The sequence below is a fragment of the Eschscholzia californica genome, unplaced genomic scaffold (genome assembly GCF_041429995.1).
Source record: "Eschscholzia californica isolate CP2 unplaced genomic scaffold, dmEscCali1.0.p SCAF_2, whole genome shotgun sequence".
NCBI lineage: Eukaryota > Viridiplantae > Streptophyta > Magnoliopsida > Ranunculales > Papaveraceae > Eschscholzia > Eschscholzia californica.
In genome coordinates this window covers 64,215,177-64,240,094 of record NW_028238309.1, presented here as the reverse complement: position 1 = coordinate 64,240,094, position 24,918 = coordinate 64,215,177, and the positions used below count along the sequence as shown (strand labels likewise).

At 35.7% G+C, this 24,918-nt stretch overlaps 5 protein-coding genes and 1 pseudogene across 19 annotated transcripts; all 6 read right to left on the bottom strand.

Annotated features, from left to right (window-relative positions):
* Positions 1 to 1,176: 1,176 nt before the first annotated feature.
* On the bottom strand, positions 1,177 to 4,869 carry LOC147560259 (putative F-box/FBD/LRR-repeat protein At5g44950). The gene is made up of 5 exons (XM_086662422.1): positions 3,746 to 4,869; positions 3,239 to 3,406; positions 2,909 to 3,140; positions 2,100 to 2,153; positions 1,177 to 1,430 (listed from the first exon to the last, which is right to left on the bottom strand). The coding sequence occupies exons 1-4, from the start codon at positions 4,736 to 4,738 to the stop codon at positions 2,104 to 2,106; spliced, it is 1,443 nt and encodes a 480-aa protein (XP_086518548.1). The 5' UTR covers positions 4,739 to 4,869; the 3' UTR covers positions 1,177 to 1,430; positions 2,100 to 2,103.
* Positions 4,870 to 5,497: 628 nt separating this feature from the next.
* LOC147560258 (putative F-box/LRR-repeat protein At5g41840) lies at positions 5,498 to 10,209 on the bottom strand. 10 transcript variants are annotated; one of them, XR_015234776.1, is made up of 6 exons: positions 9,142 to 9,437; positions 7,932 to 8,967; positions 7,386 to 7,525; positions 7,200 to 7,238; positions 6,755 to 7,094; positions 5,498 to 5,892 (listed from the first exon to the last, which is right to left on the bottom strand). XR_015234776.1 is itself a non-coding variant. In XM_086662405.1 (6 exons), the coding sequence occupies exons 2-5, from the start codon at positions 8,949 to 8,951 to the stop codon at positions 6,798 to 6,800; spliced, it is 1,521 nt and encodes a 506-aa protein (XP_086518531.1). In that variant the 5' UTR covers positions 8,952 to 8,967; positions 9,142 to 10,209; the 3' UTR covers positions 5,498 to 5,892; positions 6,755 to 6,797. The 10 variants fall into 10 exon arrangements, 8 of the variants coding, with proteins under 8 accessions (XP_086518531.1, XP_086518532.1, XP_086518534.1 ...); XR_015234777.1 differs by having other exon boundaries at positions 6,790 to 7,094; XM_086662405.1 differs by having other exon boundaries at positions 7,361 to 7,525; positions 9,142 to 10,209.
* LOC147560257 (indole-3-acetic acid-amido synthetase GH3.6 pseudogene) lies at positions 9,685 to 11,041 on the bottom strand (annotated as a pseudogene).
* Positions 11,042 to 11,123: 82 nt separating this feature from the next.
* LOC147560256 (indole-3-acetic acid-amido synthetase GH3.6-like) lies at positions 11,124 to 17,924 on the bottom strand. Its single transcript, XM_086662396.1, has 3 exons — positions 17,867 to 17,924; positions 13,252 to 13,775; positions 11,124 to 12,883 (listed from the first exon to the last, which is right to left on the bottom strand). Exons 2-3 carry the CDS (start codon positions 13,554 to 13,556, stop codon positions 11,380 to 11,382), a joined length of 1,809 nt encoding a protein of 602 aa, XP_086518522.1. The 5' UTR covers positions 13,557 to 13,775; positions 17,867 to 17,924; the 3' UTR covers positions 11,124 to 11,379.
* Positions 15,248 to 18,658, bottom strand: LOC147560255 (F-box/LRR-repeat protein At4g14103-like). Of its 3 annotated transcripts, none has more exons than XM_086662401.1 (6): positions 17,983 to 18,658; positions 16,793 to 17,794; positions 16,230 to 16,394; positions 16,091 to 16,129; positions 15,680 to 15,985; positions 15,248 to 15,526 (listed from the first exon to the last, which is right to left on the bottom strand). In XM_086662401.1, exons 2-5 carry the CDS (start codon positions 17,780 to 17,782, stop codon positions 15,755 to 15,757), a joined length of 1,425 nt encoding a protein of 474 aa, XP_086518527.1. In that variant the 5' UTR covers positions 17,783 to 17,794; positions 17,983 to 18,658; the 3' UTR covers positions 15,248 to 15,526; positions 15,680 to 15,754. The 3 variants fall into 3 exon arrangements, with proteins under 3 accessions (XP_086518527.1, XP_086518528.1, XP_086518529.1); XM_086662402.1 differs by having other exon boundaries at positions 15,248 to 15,540; positions 17,983 to 18,547; XM_086662403.1 differs by lacking the exon at positions 15,248 to 15,526 and having other exon boundaries at positions 15,669 to 15,969; positions 17,983 to 18,453.
* Positions 18,659 to 19,104: 446 nt separating this feature from the next.
* LOC147560254 (F-box/LRR-repeat protein At4g14103-like) lies at positions 19,105 to 22,219 on the bottom strand. Of its 4 annotated transcripts, none has more exons than XM_086662399.1 (6): positions 21,771 to 22,219; positions 20,548 to 21,556; positions 20,024 to 20,188; positions 19,883 to 19,921; positions 19,489 to 19,777; positions 19,105 to 19,329 (listed from the first exon to the last, which is right to left on the bottom strand). In XM_086662399.1, the coding sequence occupies exons 2-5, from the start codon at positions 21,538 to 21,540 to the stop codon at positions 19,490 to 19,492; spliced, it is 1,485 nt and encodes a 494-aa protein (XP_086518525.1). In that variant the 5' UTR covers positions 21,541 to 21,556; positions 21,771 to 22,219; the 3' UTR covers positions 19,105 to 19,329; position 19,489. The 4 variants fall into 4 exon arrangements, with proteins under 4 accessions (XP_086518525.1, XP_086518523.1, XP_086518524.1 ...); XM_086662397.1 differs by having other exon boundaries at positions 19,482 to 19,777; positions 21,771 to 22,077; XM_086662398.1 differs by having other exon boundaries at positions 19,482 to 19,777; positions 20,548 to 21,580; positions 21,771 to 22,023.
* Positions 22,220 to 24,918: the final 2,699 nt, after the last annotated feature.

Here is a 24,918-nt window from a genome sequence, read left to right as displayed (position 1 = left end):
TGAAACAAAAGTAATATAGCCAACTGTTTAGCTGAAACCATTGTACAACTGATTTCACACAATTAAGAAAGGTGGGTGATTTGGGGAAGGATGAAAATTTTCAGGGGCAAAAAGGCTGAAATCTTAAAAACTACCCTCTAAACACACCCTCAGTGTTGCCGGCATAAACCGCCGGCAGGAGACGGCCTGAAATTTCCAGCGACGACTTTCTCTCTCCTCTTTCTTCTCTTCTCATCTATCTCTCTTCTTTCCCTCTCCCCTCTTTTCTTCTCTCTCTTTCTTCCGGCGAAGGGGAGAACCCCTTCGTATGATTTGCAGACGAAGGTAGGGTTCCTTCGTCTGGAAGTCAGACGAAGGCGTCTGGATCTGGAATAACTAAATCCAGACGAGTTTTCGACGATCCCTTCGTCGGGATTTAGTGATAGAATGAGAGAGGGAGATAAGATAACAGGAGAGAGGGAAAAGAAGAGAGAGAGAGAGAGTGAAGAAAGAAGAGAGATGAAAGAGAGAGAAGAGCCAACCTGATTTATGATGGTGATCGGCGGAACTAATGGTGGAAGTTGCTGGAATGTGGTAGAAGTCGCCGGAGTTCTAATTGAGGTGAGAATGAAGAAGAAAACATAAAAATTGAAAAATAATTAAGGGTGATGTTTGGAGGAAACAAAAAAGTTCTGTTTCCACCCAAAACTTATTGTTCCGGAAATTTTCCTTATTTCCCAGAAACACCGACCTTAAGAAAGTGACTCGGATAAGGAAGAGAAGAAAGTAACATGTTGATGGGAGTTAGGTGTTCTCCTTTTACGATTTTGTGGTCGGTCTCATGAGAGACATCAGGGGAACACAAGCACAGGCGTATCGATAAGTTCAAGCATTCATATCCCCTCATTATTTGAAGAGGAAATTCGAGGGTAAATATAGATTTTTGGCGCGAAAACCTTGCTATTTACAAATTTAGCCTACGGGTGGGTGGGAAGAGTCACTTTTTACAAGTCCTGGGGATCAGGCCTAGCTCAATTCCTACCAATCTCGAACGTGCCAAGTAGCACATTTTCACGGTGTTCAATTTCATATCAATTTTCTGCATCCCTTATGAACTTCATTTTTACAATCAACATACCCTTTTCTAACATCTAGAACAATGAAATGATTCTCGTAAGACGCGAAGAGAAAACATCATAAGCAAAGCTTCACATATTAATATCAATTGAACAAAAAGAAGCTATACATTATCCCAAATAGAGCAATAGGATTGAAGAAACTAAAGAATAACATCTAGCAAGTTTGTTAATACCATTTGCAAAGTGTTTTTGAGACTTAAAACATTGTTACTCTTAACTGATCCAAAAGGTTTTCCTAAGATAGATAGCTTTGGCCTATCAATTATACTCCATTAGAACATTTCTCACTTACTGCAAATCCCACCAAGCAACCTGCAAATCGAAATTTCACCGTGAAACATGCTATATCTTTAATATGCATAATGCAGCAACTGGCTTTCTTACCCTAAGCAGTACGACTCGGACTTGGACTCGGCTCGGCCAAGGGCCGAGTTCGAGTCAAGGGCCGAGTCAGCCGAGTCACTCGGCCGAGTCACTCTGAATATTATGAAGTTGTTAGTAGTGTATGTATATAAATAATAACATGATAATACTTAATAAAATCAAGTTCAAACTTCAACATTAAATTACTAGTAGAGTTAGGAACAAGTAGAACTCAATAATCACTCTAGTAGACTCATACTCTAATAGGTTAACTAATAACTAGAATAAAAAACTAGTAGACTTACTATAAAAATAAATAGAAATACAATCTCTACCGAGTCAGCCGAGTCAGGCCCGAGTCAGCCGAGTCACTCGGGCTAACCCTAGACTCGGCTGACTCGGTGGGACACGGCTTGGTGTACTGCCGAGTCCCAAGTCACTCGGGAGTCACTCGGGAGTCACTCGGCTGACTCGGCCGAGTCGTACTGCATAGTTCTTACCCTCATTCCTTGAATCCAAAATTAAAACATTTTATGGAGTTAGTTTTCATTCATATCAGACAAAAGCATAGGAACAAGCCTTTAAGTTTCCAAAGAAGAAAGTGACAAAAACAATCACCTTTTCACATTAGGGGTTGAACAAGATCATTGGAGTTGCAGCCCCAATGGGTCTCTGAAAGGTTGGCAGGAGCGTGGGTGAGGGGGTGCGGGAGGTGCGGTCGCACCGGGCCCCCCTCTCCCCAAGGGCCCCTTAGATTGAAAAGTTTATACATAGCACCTATATATATAAAGAGAAGCCAATAGAAACCATTGATATATGTTAGCTCAGCTGGTCCGTGTGTTGGCTGCTACTACCCAGGTCATGGGTTCAAGTCCTCTATTAAGCAATTTTTGGTTTCTTTTTTCTGTTTTGTGAGGCAACAGTCACTTGGGCTATAATGTTGTAAAGCCCATATTATTTTGTAAGCCTCTACCACTAACTTTTAAGTAGTTAGTAGGCTAGTTGGTTCCCCACTATGAATGGCCTATCTTTGTTATCTCATAAGTCAAATACAATCAAACATAAAATAAAAAAAACCAAACATTTGACGTTTCAAATTTTGTTCTCTCTATTATTTCATCAAAAAAATTTCTTCTCTCCGTGCTCTTATCTTTCATTCTCTCTCAATCCTCCCCTAATATGTTCGAATTTTTCTCAATAAAATTAATATCTTATGCTTATGATTTTCTATTAATCTTTAAGCGAAAATAGTTAATGTTTATTGTTGATGTAAACTTTGTAATTATATGTTTAATTTGTTGTATGGATACTATTATAGTGAATGTATATAGTTTTTGGGTGTATAACATTTTTTATTGTCTTATTGGGATATAAAGGGCCCCAATGAAAATTTTCGCACCGGGCCTCCAATTATTCAGCCACGCCACTGAAGGTTGGTAGCATTTCTCTAAACTTGTTCGAACGTTCCTCTGTGAACCCATAACTAGGAGAGAGAATAACTTTCTCCAAGACAACAGAATTCTTCAACAAAATCTCTAAAAGCTTGAGTTCATTATCGCATCCCCAGAGTTTATTGATCTCAACAACCTCGAGGTGATGGAGCATACATGGCAATGTAACCTCATCAACATAGGGAGATTGGGCCCCTTCAGGCTCTGCCTGAATAAACATAACTTCGTGTTACGACACAAATTAATCTTGAGAGCTCAGTATGAAACGTAATTAATATAAACAGTAAGTATGAATTCTATTATTACCCAATCTACTATAGAGAGCGAAAGAGATTTGATGTTACGAGAAATCTTAAGCAAGTGTGTTATTGCATGAAAGGAATCATTTGAGAGAAATGTTTCCAGCACCAAGGACTGCAAATTACAGAACTGAATGGGAGGCTCCTTCATACGTTCTGGATTTCCCATCGTACCCTGAGAATATAGAATGCAAACTAAGAAATATTACAAGTTTGAGAAAATCAACAACCACATAAGGAAAAACGATGAAACTATCGGAATTATGGTACGTGGTTTATACGTTTGCATCCACAGAAAAGCAACTTGATATCAACAAATATTTAGAGACAATACATCTAAAGTTGTAGAAGTTAAGATCGAAACAATTATTTTCACATGTTGGAAGCTTGCACTATATGGCCTGCTATCAAGTGCGGCAGAAGGTAATAAATGTCACAACAGCTAGAAATAAATTAAAAAAAATCGAAGTTTAAGATTTTTTATTAAGAGAAGAAAGCGAGGATGCAAACATACCTCAAGGAAGCAAGATGATAACTTAAGATCATTTACATTGTGAACCACTCTTAGAAAATTCATGATCCGTCGAGCATAAATATTTCTGGGTAACGAATTTTTGTCTGGAAGTGTTCCAAATTCAGCACTTTTCAAGTGATCAAGGCTGCCTAGATCGTACTCTATTGCCATCGAATCATTGCAAGTGAAGAACAAGAGTTTTGGAGCATATAACTTGACATTTTTGACTCTACTTCCTTGTGGAATATGAAGGTTTTCTATTACAAGTCCCAAAAGATTAGGACAAGAAATGCCGAAATTCATATCACTATCTTCGACATGACAATTCTTTAAGATCAAAGTTTTCAAAGCTGGACAATTTGAGAAGAACTTATTAGATAAGTTGTCAACAATTGAAAGTCCACTTAGCTTCAAACATTTAAGGTTGGGTAGATTAACTAAAGTTGGTAAAACAAGCTTCGGAAATTGACCGTCGGCACCACTAATACTAAAGTCCAAATTCCTCAACGAAGTAGAGGTAAAGAGAGATGCAGGAAACTGAAAGTTCGGATCAAGATGCATTTCAATACATAGACGTCGAACATTTCTTCTTACAGCTGCATTTATCCATGTATTGATACATGTTCTTATACGTTTGCCTGTAAATAATCGACAGTTAAGCCGAAATCTTCTTATGTCAAAGTACCCGCGATTAATCAATACGGTATCAACAAAAATTATGAACCCAGATTTGGTAGGACGAAACATATAGTCATTGAAGTTTAGAGTTGGGATTGAAGTACATAGAGGTCTCCATCTTTTCGAAAGAACACTAGTTTGAATAACATATTTGGTATCAAGAAAAGAAAGGATATGATGAATGAGTGAATCAGGTAATTCACTGATTCTGTCTTCTTCAATAATATTAGAAGAAGAAGAAGAAGAAAAGGGTGGATTTTTATCATCATCATCATCCTGCTTTTGATTTTTTTCTACTTCTAGGGTTGTTGCCATTGTCTAATCACAAGTAAGCAGATGAGAGTTTGCTTGTTAGGGTTTAGGGTTTTTTAAACAAGAGAGACCTGAAAATGGTGAAGATGGGAGTTTCGTGGGTTCTTAGGGTTTTTTTTTGTTGGAGAGAGACCTGAATAACTGAAATTCGTTATTTTGAAGTGAGTTTAATTATAGCCCCCTAATGATGACTAATCCATTAAAATACCCCACCCAAAGATAACTAGCTTCAAAAAGACGACTTTTCATTCTCATTTCTCCGTTAGTTAACTTTAACAATGGGTGATACTTCCCAGTTTTACGCGTCATTTCAAAAATATTCACTTCTATATTTTCTATTCCTTCGTCAGAGTAGTGATCATGGGCATGCAGTTGGTAGCAGACCTTACCCGTTCATACATGTAAATAAAAAGGCGTCTTTAATGGATTTTGAATCTGACTGGACTCTATGTACCTTCAAAAGTAAAATATTTAAATCGTCACGATCTAAAATCAGCCAAACCAATTTTTCGTTCCGATTCTCCCGGCACCAAATAATGTCTCTTCAGATGTTCTTTTTATCTAGAGAACCCAAGGCATTTCTCTGTAGTCTTCTCTCAAAACTTAAAAGGTAGTGTTATTTTTGGTGGCTTCTTCTAACCACCATTTTAAAGATCTCAGAGTTTCATTTAAAGCAAAAGAAACGGTTCATCATATTTGCAATTAAGATCAAAATATACGGTGTGTTCTTTAGGATCCTGTAAGATTGCAAAAGATGGATTATGATTGAAGTTGAACATGACATTAAAGCAAATGAAAGTTGAATCCAACAATAGAATGTAACGAGTGAAAATCGTAATGCTACTAAATATTCCTATCACCCCAAGGTAGAGAGTTCGATTTCAAAATAACACAGAGAATGAAAGATACGGAAAAAGCTGAAACTTCTGAGACTATCGCCCAATTTAAAGCCCTCAAGTAACCCTTCTCTTTCTTCCCTTTTACCATCCATCTATCATTCATTCCTCTAACCTAATAACAGTACAATAATTGAAAATGCTCTCCTTCGAGATGATTCTGACCTCTCCTTTCTACTCATTCAGAAAAACACCAAACTTAATGCAAAACGGGTCATCGCTGCTTGCAAATCATCTTCTACCAACAAAATCCTACGCTACCTGGAAATTTTGAAATTTCACACTGTAAATGAATAACTAAGCATATCAATTAGGTTCTGTATATCTTCTGAACAACTAAATGTGTCAAAATGGAGAGAGTTATTTTTTTTTTTGCACCAACATAACGCCTCGAACCCTTGACCTTCAGGTCAGAACTTAGGTTCATAACCACTCCAGCCAATGTTCTTGGCAAAATAGACCCACATGGTTCGAAAAAAGTGTCATGAACAAGAATATAATATCTAAGGGTTATGAGCTCAGGGCCAAAATTTTTTTTTCTTTGGTTTTGACGAAGGACTTCACATTGATTATATCATGATTAAAATATAACATGAGGATTTGGTGAGCAGATACACCACCTTAATTCACACTTGGACCCTAAAAGGCCATCCCACTTTAGACTACCTTTACTTTATTTAGCCCTATAATGACAAGGGATAAACCTTCGGGATACTACACCTCCACCAAGACTCGAAGGCGTAACCTTTGGGACTTGAGAGTGGTAGGTAAATCACCGGACTCGAAGGCCAACTTGCAGCCAAATTGGTTTTGATTTAGATACCCACAAACTTAATATGGTACTACAACTAGGCCAACATGATAGACCGAATGGACATATGAGCTAAAAGCCACCCAAAAGAAAATACATGTTAGACCCAAAGAAAGCCACGTGTTGAAACTTGAAAAGCGTTCAAGAATAGTCCAACATAAACAAAGGAAAAACTCGTAACATAGAATATAATATCTAAGGCTTCTCCACTGATAAACAATTGGTATTGAGTTGAAAAATAAACAGACTTAATAATATTGTATAGAGAGAGAAAAGATGTAAATCACGATGATACAAGTTAGCATGACATACCTGCCCTATACAGAATAAACAAGATAAAAAATCACCGTTTACATTAGATTCTGAACTGAATCATATCATTTGCAGCTTCAGAGGCTCTTGGAAAGCTTAGTAGCATCTTTTTAAATTTTTTCATTCGTTTCTTAGTGACCGATGATTTTGGGGAATAACCACTGAAGAGATTCAATTTCTGTAAGGCAATAGAGGTCTTCAACAAAATTTCCAAGAATTTGAGTTCATTTACGCATCCCAAAAGTCCCTTAATCTCGACAAACTTGAGGTGATAGAGAATGCACAACAATGCAGACCCTGCTTCCCAATACTCTACGTTGTTTCCTTTACTTAATGTTATCTAAACAAAACAAACGATAAACCTTACGGGGCGGAATTGATGGATTGTCGAACTATTTAACAAATCAAAAGAAAAGCAAACAAGATATAGTGTTTAGAGAGTTACCTCGTCAACATAGGGAAAATGTTGGTCTTCGCCTTCCACCTAAATAACAAACAAAGAGTAGTGTCAAGACAAGACAAGACAAGACAAGACAAGGTTAGTTTGTTTAGGAAGCAGAGATTAAACAATATTAATATACCCAATGAGTAAGACATTTTTATTACCCCAAATACTTGCAGTGAAACATACTCAATATTAGGAGATATCTGCAGTAAGTATGTTATAGCACGAAAAGAAGCTCCCGAAAGCCATGTACCCAGCTTCAAGCATCGTAAATTGCGAAATTGAATGGGGGGACTATAAACTAAATCAGGCACTCCCATCATAACCTGGGAACATAAAAGGCACATATATATAAAACAACAATTTGCATTATCCATGTTTTGATGTAAAGACATATCCATTTTCTGGCTGTTCTACCCGACATATCTAATATCTTGTACCAATGTGGGATAACATATACGAGATAGGGAGAACCCTAAGTTATGCACGCCAGTTTGCTACTTAGGTCAACAAAATGCAAGCATCGTAGCTATTCTCTCAAAGACAAAAGGAAGGAGGGATGCCCTGCAAGAGCCAAAAGCAATGTAGATGGTACTAAAATTAAGGTTGTAGAACCTTAGGTGCTCATACGGTGAATCCTACTCATTAGACTTGTCTTGCATATTTAGGAGGTTGAACGCAGACACTTTAACTTTATTCATTAAGAGAAGAAATGAAGTAAGCAAATTATACCTCAAGGAAGCCAGCTGATAACTTAAGATCCTTTACGTAATGAAGCGCTCTTAGAAACTTCATCAAACGTCGAGCATATAATTCTTTCAATGATAACGGAAGGTCCGAAAAAGCTTCTAGCGGTGCACGTGATTCACTTAATGCCAATTCAATATCAGCAGTTTCCAAGCAATCAAAGCTGTCTAGACGGTAATCTTGACTAACGTAATCTTTGCAAGAGAAGAATCTAAGTTCTGGCGCACATAACTTCACAGTTACGACCTCATTCTCGTTTTCATCATCTAGAGGTTCAAGTTTTTCCAGTGTGAGATGCTTAAGATTAGGAGAAGAAATGTTGAGGTTGATATCACCATCTTTTACGCAACAATGGTGTAACTTTAAAGTTTTCAAAGACGGACAACTTGAGAAGATCTTATTAGTTAAGTTCTCATCAATTGGAAGACCAAGTAGTTCCAAATATTTGAGCTTAGGTAAATTCATTGGATTGAAATTATGCTCTGTAATATCCCCATAAAACATACAGATGGTCAAATAGTTCAATGACGTAGAGGTAAAGAGAGATGGAGGAAACTGAAAGTCAAAATCTTCAGGTAAGCTAATAGATAGCTCTTGAACATTTCTTCGTAGAGCAACAAGAATCCATGTACAAATTTGAGTCGTATTTGTTTGCCATCCGCGATACGAACATGAAAGATGAAACGTTTTTATATCAGATGAATCACGAAGAAGCAATACAGTGTGGACAAATTCTATAAACCCATCGATCCATTCTGTTCCCCTCGGATAAAACATGGAATCAGAGAAGTTTAGATTGGAGAGTGAAGTCCAGAGAGGTTTCCATCTTTTTGAAATAAGACAGGTGGTTCGAATAACATAACTTGTATCATCAATAAAGGAGAGAATGTGAAGAATGAGTGAATCAGGTAACTGGCTAATTCTATCTTCTTCACTACTATTAGAAATTCTCTTCTTCTCTTTTTCTTTTCTTCTAACTTTTGAATTTGTTGTTACTACTACCATTGTTTGTTCCTTACAGCTGAAAAGTACAAGTACATAAACCCTAATCACAAATCAAACATGGGTTGTTTAGATTATTAGTTAGACTTTACAATAAATGAAAGTAAGTAAACCCTAATCTCTAGTTAAATTGGCAAACAATGTTTGATACTCCTATACATCTACTAATCAAATGAGAGAGAGAGATGCACACCTTATAGCTGAAATCAGAACTCCTTCGACAAGGAAGAATAAATGGAATGAGGATGGAAACCCTAACCGTCCATTTTCAGCAATTAGGGGAGTGGATTTCAGAAGGATGAATTGAAAAGTAATGAGCAAAAAAGGGACTTTGATCACTGTGAGTGTTTCATTCAGGACAACCGACCAGCAACCCTAATTAGTTTTCATTGGTTTTAGGAGTCCCCCATTCATTTTCCATAATTTGTAGGGCATAGAGTTTTTTAACTTTTGTAGGTCATTCTTTATTGACAAAGTCTCTAAGATTACAAACACTATTTTGAATGTCTTAAAACTGTTGTAGGTGAAATCCAAAAATAGAAGATTTTTTATTTTCAACTCAAATGAAAGTTTTGTTTTGTGGAATCCAAATGCTATAGTTTGCAGGACATGACCTATCGGTACTAATAGTAGGAATGTGCACGATCCAGCGAAAGGCTAACATGGGTGCACTCAGATATAACTAGCAACAATCTTCCTGACATTTATGCTGATCAAGATTTCAATATTGTAGCAATTATATGACCATGAATAAAGTTTGGGGATTTTGAGCTAAAAGAACATGCTCGAGTTGTAGGCACCGCGGAGTCTTGTACTGTCTAGTTGAAGCACCTTTACTAACTGCACAATCCATCAACTTGCTGAAGCTTCCACTTTCAACTATCTTTATCTCCAGTGGCCCAATTGACCCAGCAACCAGATAGTCACGATACACACTATTGAGGGATTTCTTCGATTTCTAGACAACATTCTTCGAACGCTGACGCAGGAGCGTTTACACTACTAGTACTATTTCCACTGTGAAGCTCCCAATAGATTACATAATGCATAAGTTGTATAATCCTCTAGAGTAGTAGAGTTAAACCTAACGGCACGAGATGTTTGATGGAATTGTTCACAACATTTTGCATTTCCAACTCGTCCATTTTTTCACCGTTGATGCTCAGAGTCGAATTCTTTCGACATACAAAGATGAATGGAGGAGTGTTATTTATGAAACCGGCTACTTGAAGCACATCTCCAACTCTATAACCATAAAGTCCTACAGCAACGCACAAAACGAAGATTGTTAATGAATTCCACATTATATTTACATATATATATATTGGTGTAGCATAGAACAAGCTCATATTCCTCTCCTAGCTTGACATCCACAAGATCAACCAACTCTTGTTGCAGCTGCTGCTCCTGATTATCATTTAGGGTATTGATAGTTCCAGTAGTGCTCTTCTCAATTGGCAAGAACCCAAAGAAGGCCACAATAGGAATGAGGGTATAGGATAGTTCACTCGGGTTACATAATGGGTTAACATTTACACCAAAAAAAAAAAACACTAGGAAGACACATAGCTAGTTGAGACTATTGGGACGCCATTACTGTAATAATCAACCATCGGAATATACTGAGACATAACTCCCAGTTCCAATAACCTCGATGTACTTAGTGTTAGGCCATAACCTTGATACGAAACCATCTCATGAGTCTTTACCACACTAACTCTCAATAAGATTAGTGAGTTCAAGAATCTCGAGAACTGACTCACAGACTGATGGATTGGTGATTTGGGTATCCTTCTCAGTATGCTAGTTTCCTGTTCCAAGTTCTTCATCTTGTTGACCTCAAGTCTTCTTTGAAGTTCTTAAACATTATTCTAAGAGTAATTAGCTTTATCAGCTGACGCAAATGATAACCACCAGATATTCTTTCGACTAAATATAATTAATTAAGAGTGTATCAGAAACTAGTAACTTATGATTAGAGTAGACATGGCACATGTTAAAGTTGGAAGGAGCTCTAAAGATGTTACTAGTTCATAGGAGAGGCATGTAAAAGATTTTCTGTCATATTTTGGTCGACCAACGAATATGAACATTTCATGCTAGCAACCCCTGTCTTGCTTCATTCAATTGGTTTAGTTTTGTTTCTTCGCTTCATTCTAATTTCGAACAACAACATTAACAAAAGCGTAATTCTCCACAAATTCCTTATTAATGTGTATCAAATGACTGAATATGAAACATCAACTATTTGAAATGGACCCATAAAAGCATAAACAATCACTCAAACAAGTTGAGATCACGAGTAAAATAAAAATAAAAAAACAGTCTGAAATCTGACTCAAGTCATTTCAGACTTAGAGTTAGATTTAATAAATCCGAGACGCTCTTTTTTATATGATAGGATTTGCAAGTGAACTTTAGAGATTTCAGCCTAGTCTTGATTGTGCCACTTTTTATGACCAGGAATAAATTCGGGGCACTTTGAGCTAAAGTAATTAGAAATAGTTCCACAGTTCAGAAGCTCAAGAAGGGGACCATAATTCAAGCATCTTGGAGTCTTGTACTGGCTCGGCGCGGCACTTCTACTGACTGCGTACTCCATCAGCTTGTTAAATGTTCCAGTTTCGAGTACCTTTATCTCTAATGGCCCGATCGATCCAACACCACGAAATTGACGATACACACTATTGAGGGAGTCTTCAATTGTGTGACAACATTCCTCAATTGTTAATTGGGGAATGTTGATGGGCTTAATACTACTAGTAATATTGCGACTCCGAAGCTCCCAATAGAATACATAATGGCCTGGTATAGTTGATGTGTCTGCATAAGTAGTATAGTCCTCTAGAGTTATATCGAGCTTTGTGAGATGCTTAATGCAATTATTCACAGCATTTTGCAAATCCAACTCATTGGTCTTTTCAATATCAATGCTCAAAATCACGTTCTTTCTGCACATGAAGTTGAATTGGGGAGTCTTATTCTTGAACCCTGATACCTGGAGCACATCTCCAACTCTGTAACGATAAAGTCCTGCATAAGTGGTGATAACAACCTCATATTCTTGACCTACCTTAACATCCACAAGATCGACTAATTCATGTTGTAGATTTGAATCGCTAATGTCCGCAGTACTCTTCTCAATTGGCAAAAACTCAAAATAGGCCACGGTAGGGATGAAGGTGAAGGCTATTTCGCTTGGGTTGCATAAGGGGTTGAGATTTATACCGAAACAACACTCAGAAGACATATAATTTGTGGTGACTATAGGTAGGCCATTACTATAATAATCAAGAGTTGGAATATATTGAGACATACTACCGCTCGCTATAACGTCAATGTACTTAGCATTAGGCCATAACCTTGATATGATACCTTCCCATGAGTCTTTACCACACTCACTCTCGATGAGATCAGCAAGTTCTGGAGTGGGTGTAAGGATTTTCAACACTGATTCTCGGACAGATGGGTCGGTGATTTTATTGTGAATTGTTCCAGTTCGAATGTCATTGCAAAGAAGGGTCCAATGTTTCTCTAGGAACCTTATCACTTGAACAAAATTAGAAGCAAAAGGAGATCCGACTCGAAGAACTTGGTTGTTTTGGAAAAGCCCACAGAGCAACTGAGTGTACATACTTTGATAAGAATCTTCACAAAGAATGGTTTCAAGTGGACAAGTGAAAGGATTAAACAAGGTCATGATCTCCTTCATCATCGGGCTCTTGTATAGGGCAGTTGAAAACCAATGAGCTATTAGTCCTCCAGGAGTCATTGATTGAGGCTTCACAAACATAAACTGCATAACCTTGCCTTTCTCTAAGCCAGGAATATATTGGTTCATTACAGGCATCAAGAGGTTAAGAATAGACCAACCCCTTGCAATATCTCCTTTTGTTTTTGGTATCAGTTTGTTCTCTCCCCCTGAAGTCCCTGAACTATATACATAGAGAGATGACACCTATTTAGCATTGTAGTTGAAAAAGTAATAAAAGGTGCTACAAAAGTAGACCTACCCCAGACCCAATAAAGAAGTAATAAAAGATGCTACAAAAGTAGACCTACCCCAGACTCAACAAAGAATCAACCATCCATCGCTAGTGAAAAAGTCTATCGAGAGAGAGGGAGGGTGACTCAAAAATAAAAACCGTTAATTCGTGTAGGTCTGTAGTAGGCTGACATTTAGCTTCTTGTAGCATGACTCTTGTACCATGACTCTTGTAGTTGATCAATTTTAATGGTGGATTCAGATCTATAGAGAGAGAGAGATAGAGATAGAAAAAGTGGGGTTTAAAATCTTTCATACCTGGTAAAGAACTCAGAAATGGGTTCTTGACAAAGGATTGGTGAAGCATCACCATTAGCAATCCGATTGATATCAGATTTGATATCTTCATAAGTGATGACTGGGATCAACTTCTTGAAGGTCTCAAGATCTGTATGTCCATGGAGTCCATGTCTCTGCAAATATTCGACGTCGGAATTGGCAGATAGGATTTCAGAAAGAACTTGTTTTTGAACATGATCAGCATTAGTAGTCACTTGTTCAATGAATTGAAGTGCTTTCTTTTGCATCTCAGCTAACATAGTTTCTTGCTCTGACTTATTCATCTTTGTCTTCCTCAAACAAATCAAGATGAGTTTTTCTTCCAATTCCTTATCAAGTATCAAGAAATATTAAAATTAGTTATAAGAGCAAATCAAAACCACTAGATTCGTTGACTAGTTAATATCACTAATTAATTGGAAGTTCTCTCTTATCCGTTAGATGATGAAGGCATTGTTTGTTTGTTTCTTTATGTAAGTTATAGTTGGAATCTGACTCAAGATCTGATTTTAACTCTAACTACTTCTATTTGTAACTTTTAGGGTATGTTGTTACCTGAGAAAATAGAATGAGAAAATCAACTTTCATGTGAAAGTCCTTTTCCAGTGGTAAACGAAAGTGTCAAAATCAACTGAATTTTTTTCTCATTTAAAACATGAGAAAGTCGTTTTCTCACCGTCTCACAATTTTGCGCTCTCTCTTTCCTTCCGTCATGGTTTCTCCCACCCTATCTTGGTATAACATTCCCCAAATGTCAATGACATATGTCTAGACTTGTAGGCTAATATTAGTAGTATTACAAGTTCCACTCCCATTAGAGAATACGTAATGACTTGGAATTGCATTCTTTCGGGACACGAAGATGAATTGAGGGGTTTTAGTCTTGAAACCAGCTATCCGGAGTACGTCTCCAACTCTGTAACGATAAAGTCCAGCTATCCGGAGTACGTCTCCAACTCTGTAACGATAAAGTCCAGCTATCCGGAGCACGTCTCCAACTCTGTAACGACAAAGTCCAGCTATCCGGAGCACGTCTCCAACTCTGTAACGATAAAGTCCAGCTATCCGGAGCACGTCTCCAACTCTGTAACGATAAAGTCCAGCTATCCGGAGCACGTCTCCAACTCTGTAACGATTAATAGTATTACAAGTTCGACTCCCATTAGAATACGTAATGACTTGGAATTGCATTCTTTCGGCACGCGGAGTTGAATTGAGGGGTTTTGTTCTTGAAACCATCTATCCGAAACACGTCTCCAACTCTGTAACGATAAAGTCCTTCATAAGTGGTGATAACAAGCTTATACTCGTGACCAAATTTAACATCCACAATATCAACCAATTCATCTTCCTGCTCCTGATTAAGGTTTGGGTAATTGTCTGTTGATGTCGAATTGATAGTAACACTAAAGTTCCTCTCACCTGGCAGGAACTCGAAGTAGGACATGTGTGGATGCAAGTATAGGAGATTTCACCCTGTTTACGTGAAGGGTTGAGATTCACCCTGTTTACGCGAAGGGTTGAGAATTATACAAAGTAACTCCCGGAAGATCCATAGATGGTAGTGACTATTGACAGGATACCTTCCCGCAAGTCGTTAACACACTCACTCTCGATAAAATCAGCAAGTTCTGGGGTGTGTACTAGAATCTTAAGGACTGACTCACAGACGGATGGATCAGTGATTTGACTGTGAATTGTTCCGGTCCGTATGTCATGGCAGAGTACATGCTTTGGTAAGAATCTTGACAGAGAATACTTTAAATTGGAACTTGTGCAAAAAAAAGTTGTGTAACAAGGAGCGAATAGTCCTGCAAGAGTCTTGGATTCTGGTTTCGTAAACATAAACTGCACAACTTTCCTTAATCTAAGCCACGAAAATATTGGTTTACCACCGGAATCCCTAGATTGAGGACAGACAATCCCCTTTCAGCATCTTCTTGTGTTTTTGGTAATAATAACAGGAAGTAGAAAATTTTTCTTTTTAATTAAGGTCATTGTACGGCGACAACCTAACAACGTCAATCGTGATCTGGACCAAGTTTATCGATACAATCTGAAACAGAGTTTGCTAGTAATAGAACATTGTTATTGTTACAATAATCCAAAAGCATCTCCTTCGGATGATTCTGACCTCTCCTTTCAACTCATTGAGAAAACAACAAAACTTAATGCAAAATGGGTCATCGCCGCTTGCGAATCATTTCCACCAACAAAATCGCACCAAGCTACCGCCAAGATTTGAAATTTCACACTGCAAAAGAACAACTAGGCATGATTTGGCATTGAGTTGAAAACCAACAAACTTAACAACATTGCTTGGTGAGAAGAACAGATGTAAATCGTAATAATACAAGTTAGCATGACATAATTGCCCTTTATAGAGAAAACGAGATAAAAATATCACCTTTTGCATTAGAATCTGAAATGAATCATATCATTTGCAGCTTTAGAGGCTCTTGGAAAGCTTAGTAGCATCTTTTTAAAATTTTTTCATTCGTTTCTTAGGAAACGATGATTTTGGGGAATAATCACTGAAGAGATCCAATTTCTGTAAGACAACAGAGTTCTTCAACAAAAACTCCAAAAGTTTGAGTTCATTTACGCATCCCCCAAGTCCTTGAATCTTGACAAACTTGAGGTGAGAGAGAACACACGGTAATGAAGACCCTGCTTCCCAATACTCCACGTTGTTTCCTGAACTTAATGTTATCTAAATAGCACAAACGATAAAACTTACGCGACGGAATTTATGGACTGTTGAACTATTTAACAAATTAAAAGTAAAGCAAACAAGATATAGTGTTTCAAGAGTTACCTCGTCAACATAGGAAAAATGTTGGTCTGCACTGTCCACCTATATAACAAACAAAGCGTAGTGTTAAGACAAGGTTAATTTGTCCAGGAAGCAGAGATGAAACAAAATGAATATACCCAATGAGTAATTTTCTTATTACCCCATATACTTCCACTGAAAGATATTCAATATTAGTGGCAATCTGCAGTAAGTATGTTATAGCATGAAAAGAAGCTCTTGTAAGCCATGTATCCAACTTGAAGCATCGTAAATTGCGAAATTGAATCGGGGGACTGTGAACTAAATCAGGCACTCCCATCATAACCTGAGCACATATATATAACATATTAACATCAATTTGGATAATCAATGTCTGGATGTAAAGATGTATCCATTTTCTGGCTTTTCTTCACCCGACAAATCTAATATTTTGTACCAGTGAAGGATAACATATATGGGGTAGGGAGAACCGTATATTTTTTGTGCCAATTAGCCACTTAGGTCAAACAAGATGCAGTCACTGTAGCTATTTTCTCAAAGACGAAATGAAGGAGGCATACACTCCAAGAGCACAAAACACAATCTAGGTATTAAGGTTTTAACACAACTGAGGTGCTCATACGGTGAATCCTACCTGTCAGACTTGTCTTCTTTATTTAGGACGTTAAATGCAAGCATCTAAGCTTTATTTATTAAGAGAAAAAGGGATGGAAACAATTATACCTCAAGGGAGCCAGCTGATAAGTAAAGATACTTGACTTTATGAACCGCTCTAAGAAAATTCAACACACGTTGAGCATATAACTCTTTCAATGATAATGGAAGATCTGAAAAATCTTCTAGCCGTTCAATTAATCCCATTTCAATATTAGCAATTTCTGAGCAATCAAAGCTATCTAGATAGTAGTCTTGTTTAATGACATCTTTGCAAGAGAAGAATGTAAGTTGTGGCACATTTAACTTCACACTTACGACCTCATTTTCCTCCGAAAATTTAATTGCTTTCAGTGTAAGATTCTTAAGTTTAGGAGAAGAAATGTTGAAATTCGTACCACTATCTTTTACCGAACAAAAGTCTAATAACAAAATTTCCAATGAAGGACAACTTGAGAAGATCTTATTAGTTAGGTTCTGATCAATTATAAGCCCCCATAGAATCAAACATCTGAGCTTAGGTAAATCCATTGGATTGAGATTATGCTCTGTAATATCCCCATCAAAATTATTTATGAACAAAGACGTCAATGAAGTACAGGTAAAGATAGATGGAGGAAAGTGAAAGTTAAATTCTTCAGGTAAGCGAATAGATAGCTCTTGAACATTTCTTCGTACAGCAACAAGAATCCATGTATAAATATGGGTTTTTCGTGTTTCCCATTCGGGATACGAACAGAAAAGAAAAAACTTTTTTATATCTGATGAATCGCGAAGAAGCAATACAGTATCGACAAATTGTATAAACCCACTGATCCATTCTGTTTCGCGCGAAAAAAAATAAGTATCGCTGAATGTTAGATTGGAGATTGAAGTCCAGAGAGGTTTCCATCTTTTTGAAAGAAGACTGGTGGTTTGAATAACATATCTGATGTCAAGGAAGGAGAGAATATGAAGAATGATTGAATCAGGTAATTGGCTAATTCTATCTTCAGTACCATTAGATATTTCCATCTTCTGTGCTAGTTCTGAAACTGGCGAATTTGTTGTTACTACCATTGTTCTTTAAAGCTGAAAAAATACAAGTAAAAAAGACCATCACAAATCAACTATGGGTTGTTTAGATTATTAGTTAGACTTTACAATAAATGGAAGTAAGTAAACCCTAATCTCTAGTTAAATCGGCAAACAATGTTTGATACTCCTATACATCTATTAATGGAAGTAGCAGAAAACCTAAATGAGAGAGAGAGAGATACCTGATATTGTGGAGGGGAGTGTTGGTGATGGTATAGAAGTAGAGCTTACTGCTGAAATTTCTGAAATCAGAAGCTCCACAGACAAGGAAGCATAAACTGAATGGAGATAGAAACCCTAAACCTCCATTCTTCAGATAATTAGGGCAGTGAATTTGATAACTATGAACAGAAAATAGGGAGACGGTCTTTACTACTTTCTATTGGCAAGCAGACCAAGAATTTTTTATTCCTACAAAATTCTACTATTCAAAGAATACCACTTAACAATTTTGCAATCAAACGCAATATAAGATTTTTACTTAAATTGGATTTTCAATCAAGTTAACCAATCTGAAGAGAACGCCTTCTGATTCTAACAGGTCATGAACTAGATTCTAACAGGTCATGAACTAAATCAGAATCATTCTCAACGAATCCATAAAAGTGATCCAAATTTTTTTTAACGGGTTCGGATAGAAACCTAAGATTTCTGAAATTGTGAACTGATAGCAAAGGGTTAAAATAACTTCTTGAGCTTTTCAGAGTGGATGCAAGTATAGGAAATCTCAACCCTGTTTACCTAAAGGGTTGAGAATTGAGATTTATCCCATAGTAACTCTCGGAAGATCCATAGATGGCAGTGACTATAGACAAGATACCTTTGCATGAGTCTTTAACACACTCACTCTCGATAAAATCAGCAAGTTCTGGGTTGTGTACTAGAATCTTAAGGACTGACGCAGGAACGGATGGATCAGTGATTTGATTGTGAATTGTTCCGGTCCGAATGTCATGGCAGAGTACATGCTTTGGCAAGAATCTTTTTTTTGATGAAAAGCTTCGGTAAGAATCTTGACACAGAATAATTTCAATTGGACTCGGTGCAAAAAAAAAGTTGTATAATAAGGAGCAAGTAGTCCTGCAAGAGTCTTCAATTCGGGTTTCGTAAACATAAACTGCATAACTTCCCTTTATCTAAGCCAGGAAAATATTGATTTCCCGGGCATCACTAGATTGAGGACAGACCATCCCCCCTGGTGTATCTTCTTGTGTTTTTGGTAATAATAACAGGAAGGAAGAAGAAATATTTTTCTTCTTTTCAATTGAGGTCATTGTACGGCCACAACCTAACAACGTCAATCGTGATCTTGACCAAGTATATCGATACCATCTGAAACAGAGTTTGTTAGTCATAGAACATTGTTATTATTACAATAATCAAAAAGCTTCTCCTTCAGATGATTCTGACCTCTCCTTCAACTCACTGAGAAAACAACAAAACCTAATGCAAAATGGGTCATCGCTGCTTGCAAATCATTTCCACCAACAAAATCGCACCAAGCTACCGCCAAGATTTGAAATTTCACACTGCAAAAGAACAACTAGGCATGATTTGGTATTGAGTTGAAAACCAACAAACTTGACAATATTGCTTAGTGAGAAGAACAGATTAAATCATAACAATACAAGTTAGCATGACATACTTGCCCTTTATAGAGAAAACGAGATAAAATGATCACCTCTTACATTAGAATTTGAACTGAATCATATCATTTGCAGCTTCAGAGGCTCTTGGAAAGCTTAGTAGCGTCTTTTTAAATTTTTTCAGTCTTCTCTTAGGAACCGATAATTTTGGGGAATAACCTTCGAAGAGATCCAATTTCTGTAAGACAACAGAGTTCTTCAACAAAAAATTCAAAAATTTGAGTTCATTTACGCATCCCACAAGTCCTTGAATCTTGACAAACTTGAGGTGAGAGAGAATACACGGCAATGAAGTCCCTTCGTCCCAATACTCCAAATTCTTTCTTGATATCTAATTAGCATGAATGATAAAACTTACGCGACGGAATTTATGGACTGTTGAACTATATAACAAATTAAAAGAAAAGCAAACAAGATATAGCATTTCAAGAGTTACCGCGTCAACATAGTAAAAATATTCGTCGTCAATGTTCACCTACAACAAACGAAGCGTGGTGTCAAGACAAGGTTAATTTGTCTAGGGAGCAGAGATGAAAGAAAATTAATATACCCAATTGTAAGACCTTTTTTTTATTACCCCATATACTTCCATTGAAAGATATTCAATATTAGGAGATATCTGCAGTAAGTATGTTATAGCACGAAAAGAAGCTCTTGTAAGCCATACATCGAACTTTAAGCGTCGTAAATTGCGAAACTGAGTCGGGGGACTGTGAACTGAATCAGGCACTCCCATCATAACCTGAGCACATATATATAATATCAATTTGGATAAATCCATGTTTGGATCTAAAGATGTATCCATTTACTGGCTTTTCTTGACCCGACAAATCTAATATTTTGTACCAATGTAGGATAACATATACGGGTTAGATCAAACAAAATGCAAGCATAGTAGCTACTTTCTCAAAGACGAAAGGAAGGAGGCACAACCGGCAAGAGCACAAAACACAATCTAGATAGTACTAAATCAAGGTTTTAACACACCTTAGGTGCTCATACAGTGAATCCTACCTGTCAGACTTGTCTTATTTATTTAGGGCGTTGAATGCAAACATTTAAGCTTTATTTATTAAGAGAAGAATGGATGGAAAATTATACCTCAAGGCAGCCAGATGATATTGTGAGATCCTTTACGTTATGAATTGCTCTAAGAAAATTCATCAGACGTGGAGCATATAATTCTCTCAATGATAAAGGAAGATGTAAGAAATCTGTTGGTTGTTCGATTAATGACATTTCAATATTAGCAGTTTCCAAGCAATCAAAGCTGTCTAGATTGTAGTCTTGTTCACTGACATCTTTGCAAGAGAAGGATGTAAGTTTTGGTGCATTTAACGTCACAGTAACGGCCTCATTTTTCATTGAATATTGAACTTTTTGTAGTGAAAGATGCTTAAGTTTAGGAGCAGAAATGATGAAACTCTTATCACTATCTTTTACAGAAGCGAAGTCCCATATCAAAGTTTCCAATGACGGACAACTTGAGAAGATCTTATTAGTTAGGTTCTGATCAACGATAATCCCCCATAGAATCAAACATTTGAGCTTAGGTAAATTCATTGGATTGAGATTATGCTCTGTAATATCCCCATCAAAATTATTTATGAACAAAGACGTCAATGAAGTACAGGTAAAGATAGATGGAGGAAAGTGAAAGTTAAATTCTTCAGGTAAGCGAATAGATAGCTCTTGAACATTTCTTCTTACAGCAATAAGAATCCATGTATAAATATGGGTTTTTCGTGTTTCCCATTCGGGATACGAACAGGAAAGAAAAAACTTTTTTATATCTGACGAATCGCGAAGAAGCAATACAGTATCGACAAATTGTATAAACCGACTGACCCATTCTGTTCCGCGCGAAAAAAAATCAGTATCGCTGAATTTCAGATTGGAGAGTGAAGTCCAGAGAGGTTTCCATCTTTTTGAAAGAAGACTGATGGTTTGAATAACATATCTGATATCAAGGAAGGAGAGAATGTGAAGAATGAGTGAATCAGGTAATTGGCTAATTCTATCTTCAGTACTATTGCAAATTTCCATCTTCTCTTTTTCTTTTCTTCTAACTTTTGAATTTGTTGTTTCTACCATTGTTTGTTCCTTACAGCTGAAAAATACAAGTATATAAACCCTAATCACAAAATCAAATATGGGTTCTTTAGAATACTAGTTAGGATTAGAGTAATTGAAAGCAGGAAAATTTCTGAAAAGTAAGTAAACCCTAATCTCTAGTTAAATTGGCAAACAATGTTTGATACTCATATACAATTATTAATGAAAGTAGCAGAAAACCTAACTGAGAGAAAGAGAGAGATATATACCTGATATTGTGGAGGGGAGTGTTGGTGGTGGTAGAGAGGTAGAGTTTACTGCTGAAATCAGGAGCTCCTCCGACGAGGAAGCAAAAACCGGATGGAGATAGAAACCCTAAACCTCCATTCCCAGACAAAGAAGGGAGTGAATTTGAGAAAAATGAACGGAAAACTCACGGGTAAAAAAGAGATCTTTGATTTTGATTTAAATTGGATTTTCAATTCAAGTTAGCCAAACAGATCTTTATGTTATGTGAAACACTAAAAGGATAGCAAAAGGGTTAAAAACATCTAAAGAAAACCATTGTTTGGGTGTACGTGTATGGGCCAAAAATCGGAAATAGAGACTAGTCGGCCAAGCCTAGCTACTAGGTGAGATGTCATCGGGACTAGTTGGATTTCATTGGTTAATATGTATAATAATATATACTTACAACTAACACAATATTAAGTTTATCAAAACTCAAATTAGTCGACGAATTCATGTATTGTTCATGAATAACCCAAAAGTATACATTAAAAAGCCAAATCAGTCTATTCAAGAGTCAAACCAGTCCAGTATTGATAATTACTATACATGACATTTCCTAATAATTTAGTTCCCAAAAGTACCTCTGGACATCAAAATTCACTTTTTCCCTAAACTCACAAATTGTTAGAAATTTTTTTTTTTTTGAAATGTTCTCTGTTTTTCTTCATGAAAATATCATGATTTTCCTGGAAAAGGTAAAGATGACGAGAGGGGGAGAAATAATAGCGATAAAATAACATTAATGATGAGTATATAACTGGAAGATAAAAATTAACTTTAACAGAATTTGGGCGAAACAAACAAAAAAAAAAGGGTTGTTTGAGTATTTAGCACAAATTAGGTAGCCAGGCAAAAAAGTCGTCACAAATCCGGAGGCTATTTGAAAAATAACCCTTAGTTTTAAGAAAAAAAATGAACTAATCTTATTTGACTGGTTACTTTGAGAAACATTATGCAAATCACACCCCAACATTTGTTATATTGAAAAAAAAATTTCATTTTCATGTTCATCTTCGCCATGACCAATTGATATAAAATAGAACATTTTTCTAAGCTGTCATTTATATGACCAAGATCTTTGCTCGATCTCCTTCGTAGCTAGTTGAGGACCTACGAAGTCCCAATATAACTCCCTTAACATCGCCAAAGACTACCAACGGTGATATTTTTCCCTATTACTAGGGTTCCTACCGAAGACGGGAAAATCTCTGAAATCTCTTGGTCATGAAGGGGACTAGAAAATAAGAAAAAAAAGTAATTCGGTAGCGACTAAACTTGAAGAGCCTATAGTCCGAAAAAGAAAATTTGGGGGTGCAAATAGACATGGCCTACCTTTAGACATATGTACCAGCAAGTGCCTTATAATGTCAATTAGGGGGGTAGTGGATAGGGATTTAGGAGGACATTCGTGGACAAAATGTCTCATAGACATTTCGAGACATTTTAAGACATTTCGAGACATTTGTCTGTAGACAAAAGGTCTGTATAGACATTTTAAGACATTTGATTCATGGACAAAAAGTCTTTATGGACATTTCAAGACATTTGGTTTATAGACAAAATGTTTTGGAGACATTTCAACATATTGAATCCATGGACAAAATGTGTAGTGGATATTATTATATTATTATTATTATTATTATTAATATTATTAATATTATTATTATTATTATTATTATTATTATTATTATTATCTCATCATGGATGACAATTGGTAGGCATTTATTATTTTAGTATTATCATTATTGTCTAACCATACAAAATAATATATTTGTACTCATATTTTAAAAATATACATTTATGGACAATTAGTGGACATTTATTTATTTAATTTTATCATTATCGTTTAATCATATGAAATAAAAATAATTGTACCATTATTTCGAAAATATATTTTTCGACTTTGGTAGCCATCCGTAGATATCTGTGAACATTGATGGACAATTGGTAAATATGTATTATTTTATATAGTATACTAATATATATATATTATATATATATATAATATATATATATATATATATATTATATATATATATATATATATATATATATATATAAGTAATATGATAATAATATCATTATTACTATAATATAATATAATAATATAATAATATAATAATACAATAATATAGTAACATATAATAAGATAATAATAATATAACATAGTAATATAATAAGATAATATTATAAAATATAATAATAATAATAATAATAATAATACAATAATATAATAATAATAATAATACAATAATATAGTAATATAAGAAAATAATGTAATAATAATAGGATAATAATAATATAATATAGTAATATGATAATAATATCATTATTACTATAATATAATATAATAATAATAATATAATGTAGTAATAATATAATATAATAATAATACAATAATATAGTAACATATAATAAGATAATAATAATATAGTATAATATTATAATAATAAGATAATATTATAATAATATAATAATATAATAATATAGTAATGGCAATAATATCATTATTACTATAATAAAGTATTATAATAATTAATATTTTTATATATTATTTATTATAAATTATTTAATCTAATTTGATAATAATAATTATTTTTATATTTCTTAATGAAATGTCCGCAAGTGTCTTCCATATTTTGAAAGACATTTTCTCTCCAAAAGCTCTCCAAATTTACACTAAAATGTCCTCACATGTCACCAAAACCAATTTGTCTTGAAATGTCCGTAATTTCGTGTCTCTAACGAATACCACAGACATTTCAGGACATTTGAAATGTCTCAAACGAATAACACGGACATTTAGAGACATTTTGAGACATTTTAAATGTCCCCAACCAATAACACAGACATTTGGGGACATTTAAAATGTCCCCAACCAATAACATAGGATTTGGAGGGACATGGCAATGTCCCTCCAAATCCCCAACCACTACCCCCCCTGTGTTGAATTTCCAATTCAATTTGTTCTGAACCAAAATATGATAGCTAACTTTTAGCTGCTCCTGATTCTCTAGGACTGATATAATCTTCTTTTCCTCTAATTAACTTAATCTTCAAAAGAAAATTCTTACTTTTAAGATCGATCTCTAGGAATTTTGATTCTTTAGTCGATTCTTCAGAGAT

Excerpts from the sequence above, each read along its gene's own strand:
- LOC147560259 (XM_086662422.1), bottom strand. The coding sequence starts at position 4,738 with ATGGCAACAACCCTAGAAGTAGAAAAAAATCAAAAGCAGGATGATGAT. Across the intron at positions 3,141-3,238 it reads CGCTCTCTATAGTAGATTGG|GCAGAGCCTGAAGGGGCCCA; the intron begins GTAATAATAGAA and ends ATGTTTATTCAG. Across the intron at positions 2,154-2,908 it reads AGAAATGCTACCAACCTTCA|AGACCCATTGGGGCTGCAAC; the intron begins GTGGCGTGGCTG and ends CCAACCTTTCAG.
- LOC147560258 (XM_086662405.1), bottom strand. The coding sequence starts at position 8,951 with ATGGTAGTAGTAACAACAAATTCAAAAGTTAGAAGAAAAGAAAAAGAG. Across the intron at positions 7,526-7,931 it reads TATCAGCTGGCTTCCTTGAG|GTTATGATGGGAGTGCCTGA; the intron begins GTATAATTTGCT and ends TTATGTTCCCAG. Across the intron at positions 7,095-7,199 it reads ATTTTCCCTATGTTGACGAG|ATAACATTAAGTAAAGGAAA; the intron begins GTAACTCTCTAA and ends TGTTTTGTTTAG.
- LOC147560256 (XM_086662396.1), bottom strand. The coding sequence starts at position 13,556 with ATGAATAAGTCAGAGCAAGAAACTATGTTAGCTGAGATGCAAAAGAAA. Across the intron at positions 12,884-13,251 it reads ATTTCTGAGTTCTTTACCAG|TTCAGGGACTTCAGGGGGAG; the intron begins GTATGAAAGATT and ends CTATGTATATAG.
- LOC147560255 (XM_086662401.1), bottom strand. The coding sequence starts at position 17,782 with ATGGTAGTAACAACAAATTCGCCAGTTTCAGAACTAGCACAGAAGATG. Across the intron at positions 16,130-16,229 it reads TTTCAGTGGAAGTATATGGG|GTGGACAGTGCAGACCAACA; the intron begins GTAATAAGAAAA and ends TTTGTTATATAG. Across the intron at positions 15,986-16,090 it reads ATTTTTCCTATGTTGACGAG|ATAACATTAAGTTCAGGAAA; the intron begins GTAACTCTTGAA and ends TGTGCTATTTAG.
- LOC147560254 (XM_086662399.1), bottom strand. The coding sequence starts at position 21,540 with ATGGTAGAAACAACAAATTCAAAAGTTAGAAGAAAAGAAAAAGAGAAG. Across the intron at positions 20,189-20,547 it reads TATCATCTGGCTGCCTTGAG|GTTATGATGGGAGTGCCTGA; the intron begins GTATAATTTTCC and ends ATATGTGCTCAG. Across the intron at positions 19,778-19,882 it reads ATTTTTACTATGTTGACGCG|ATATCAAGAAAGAATTTGGA; the intron begins GTAACTCTTGAA and ends CATGCTAATTAG.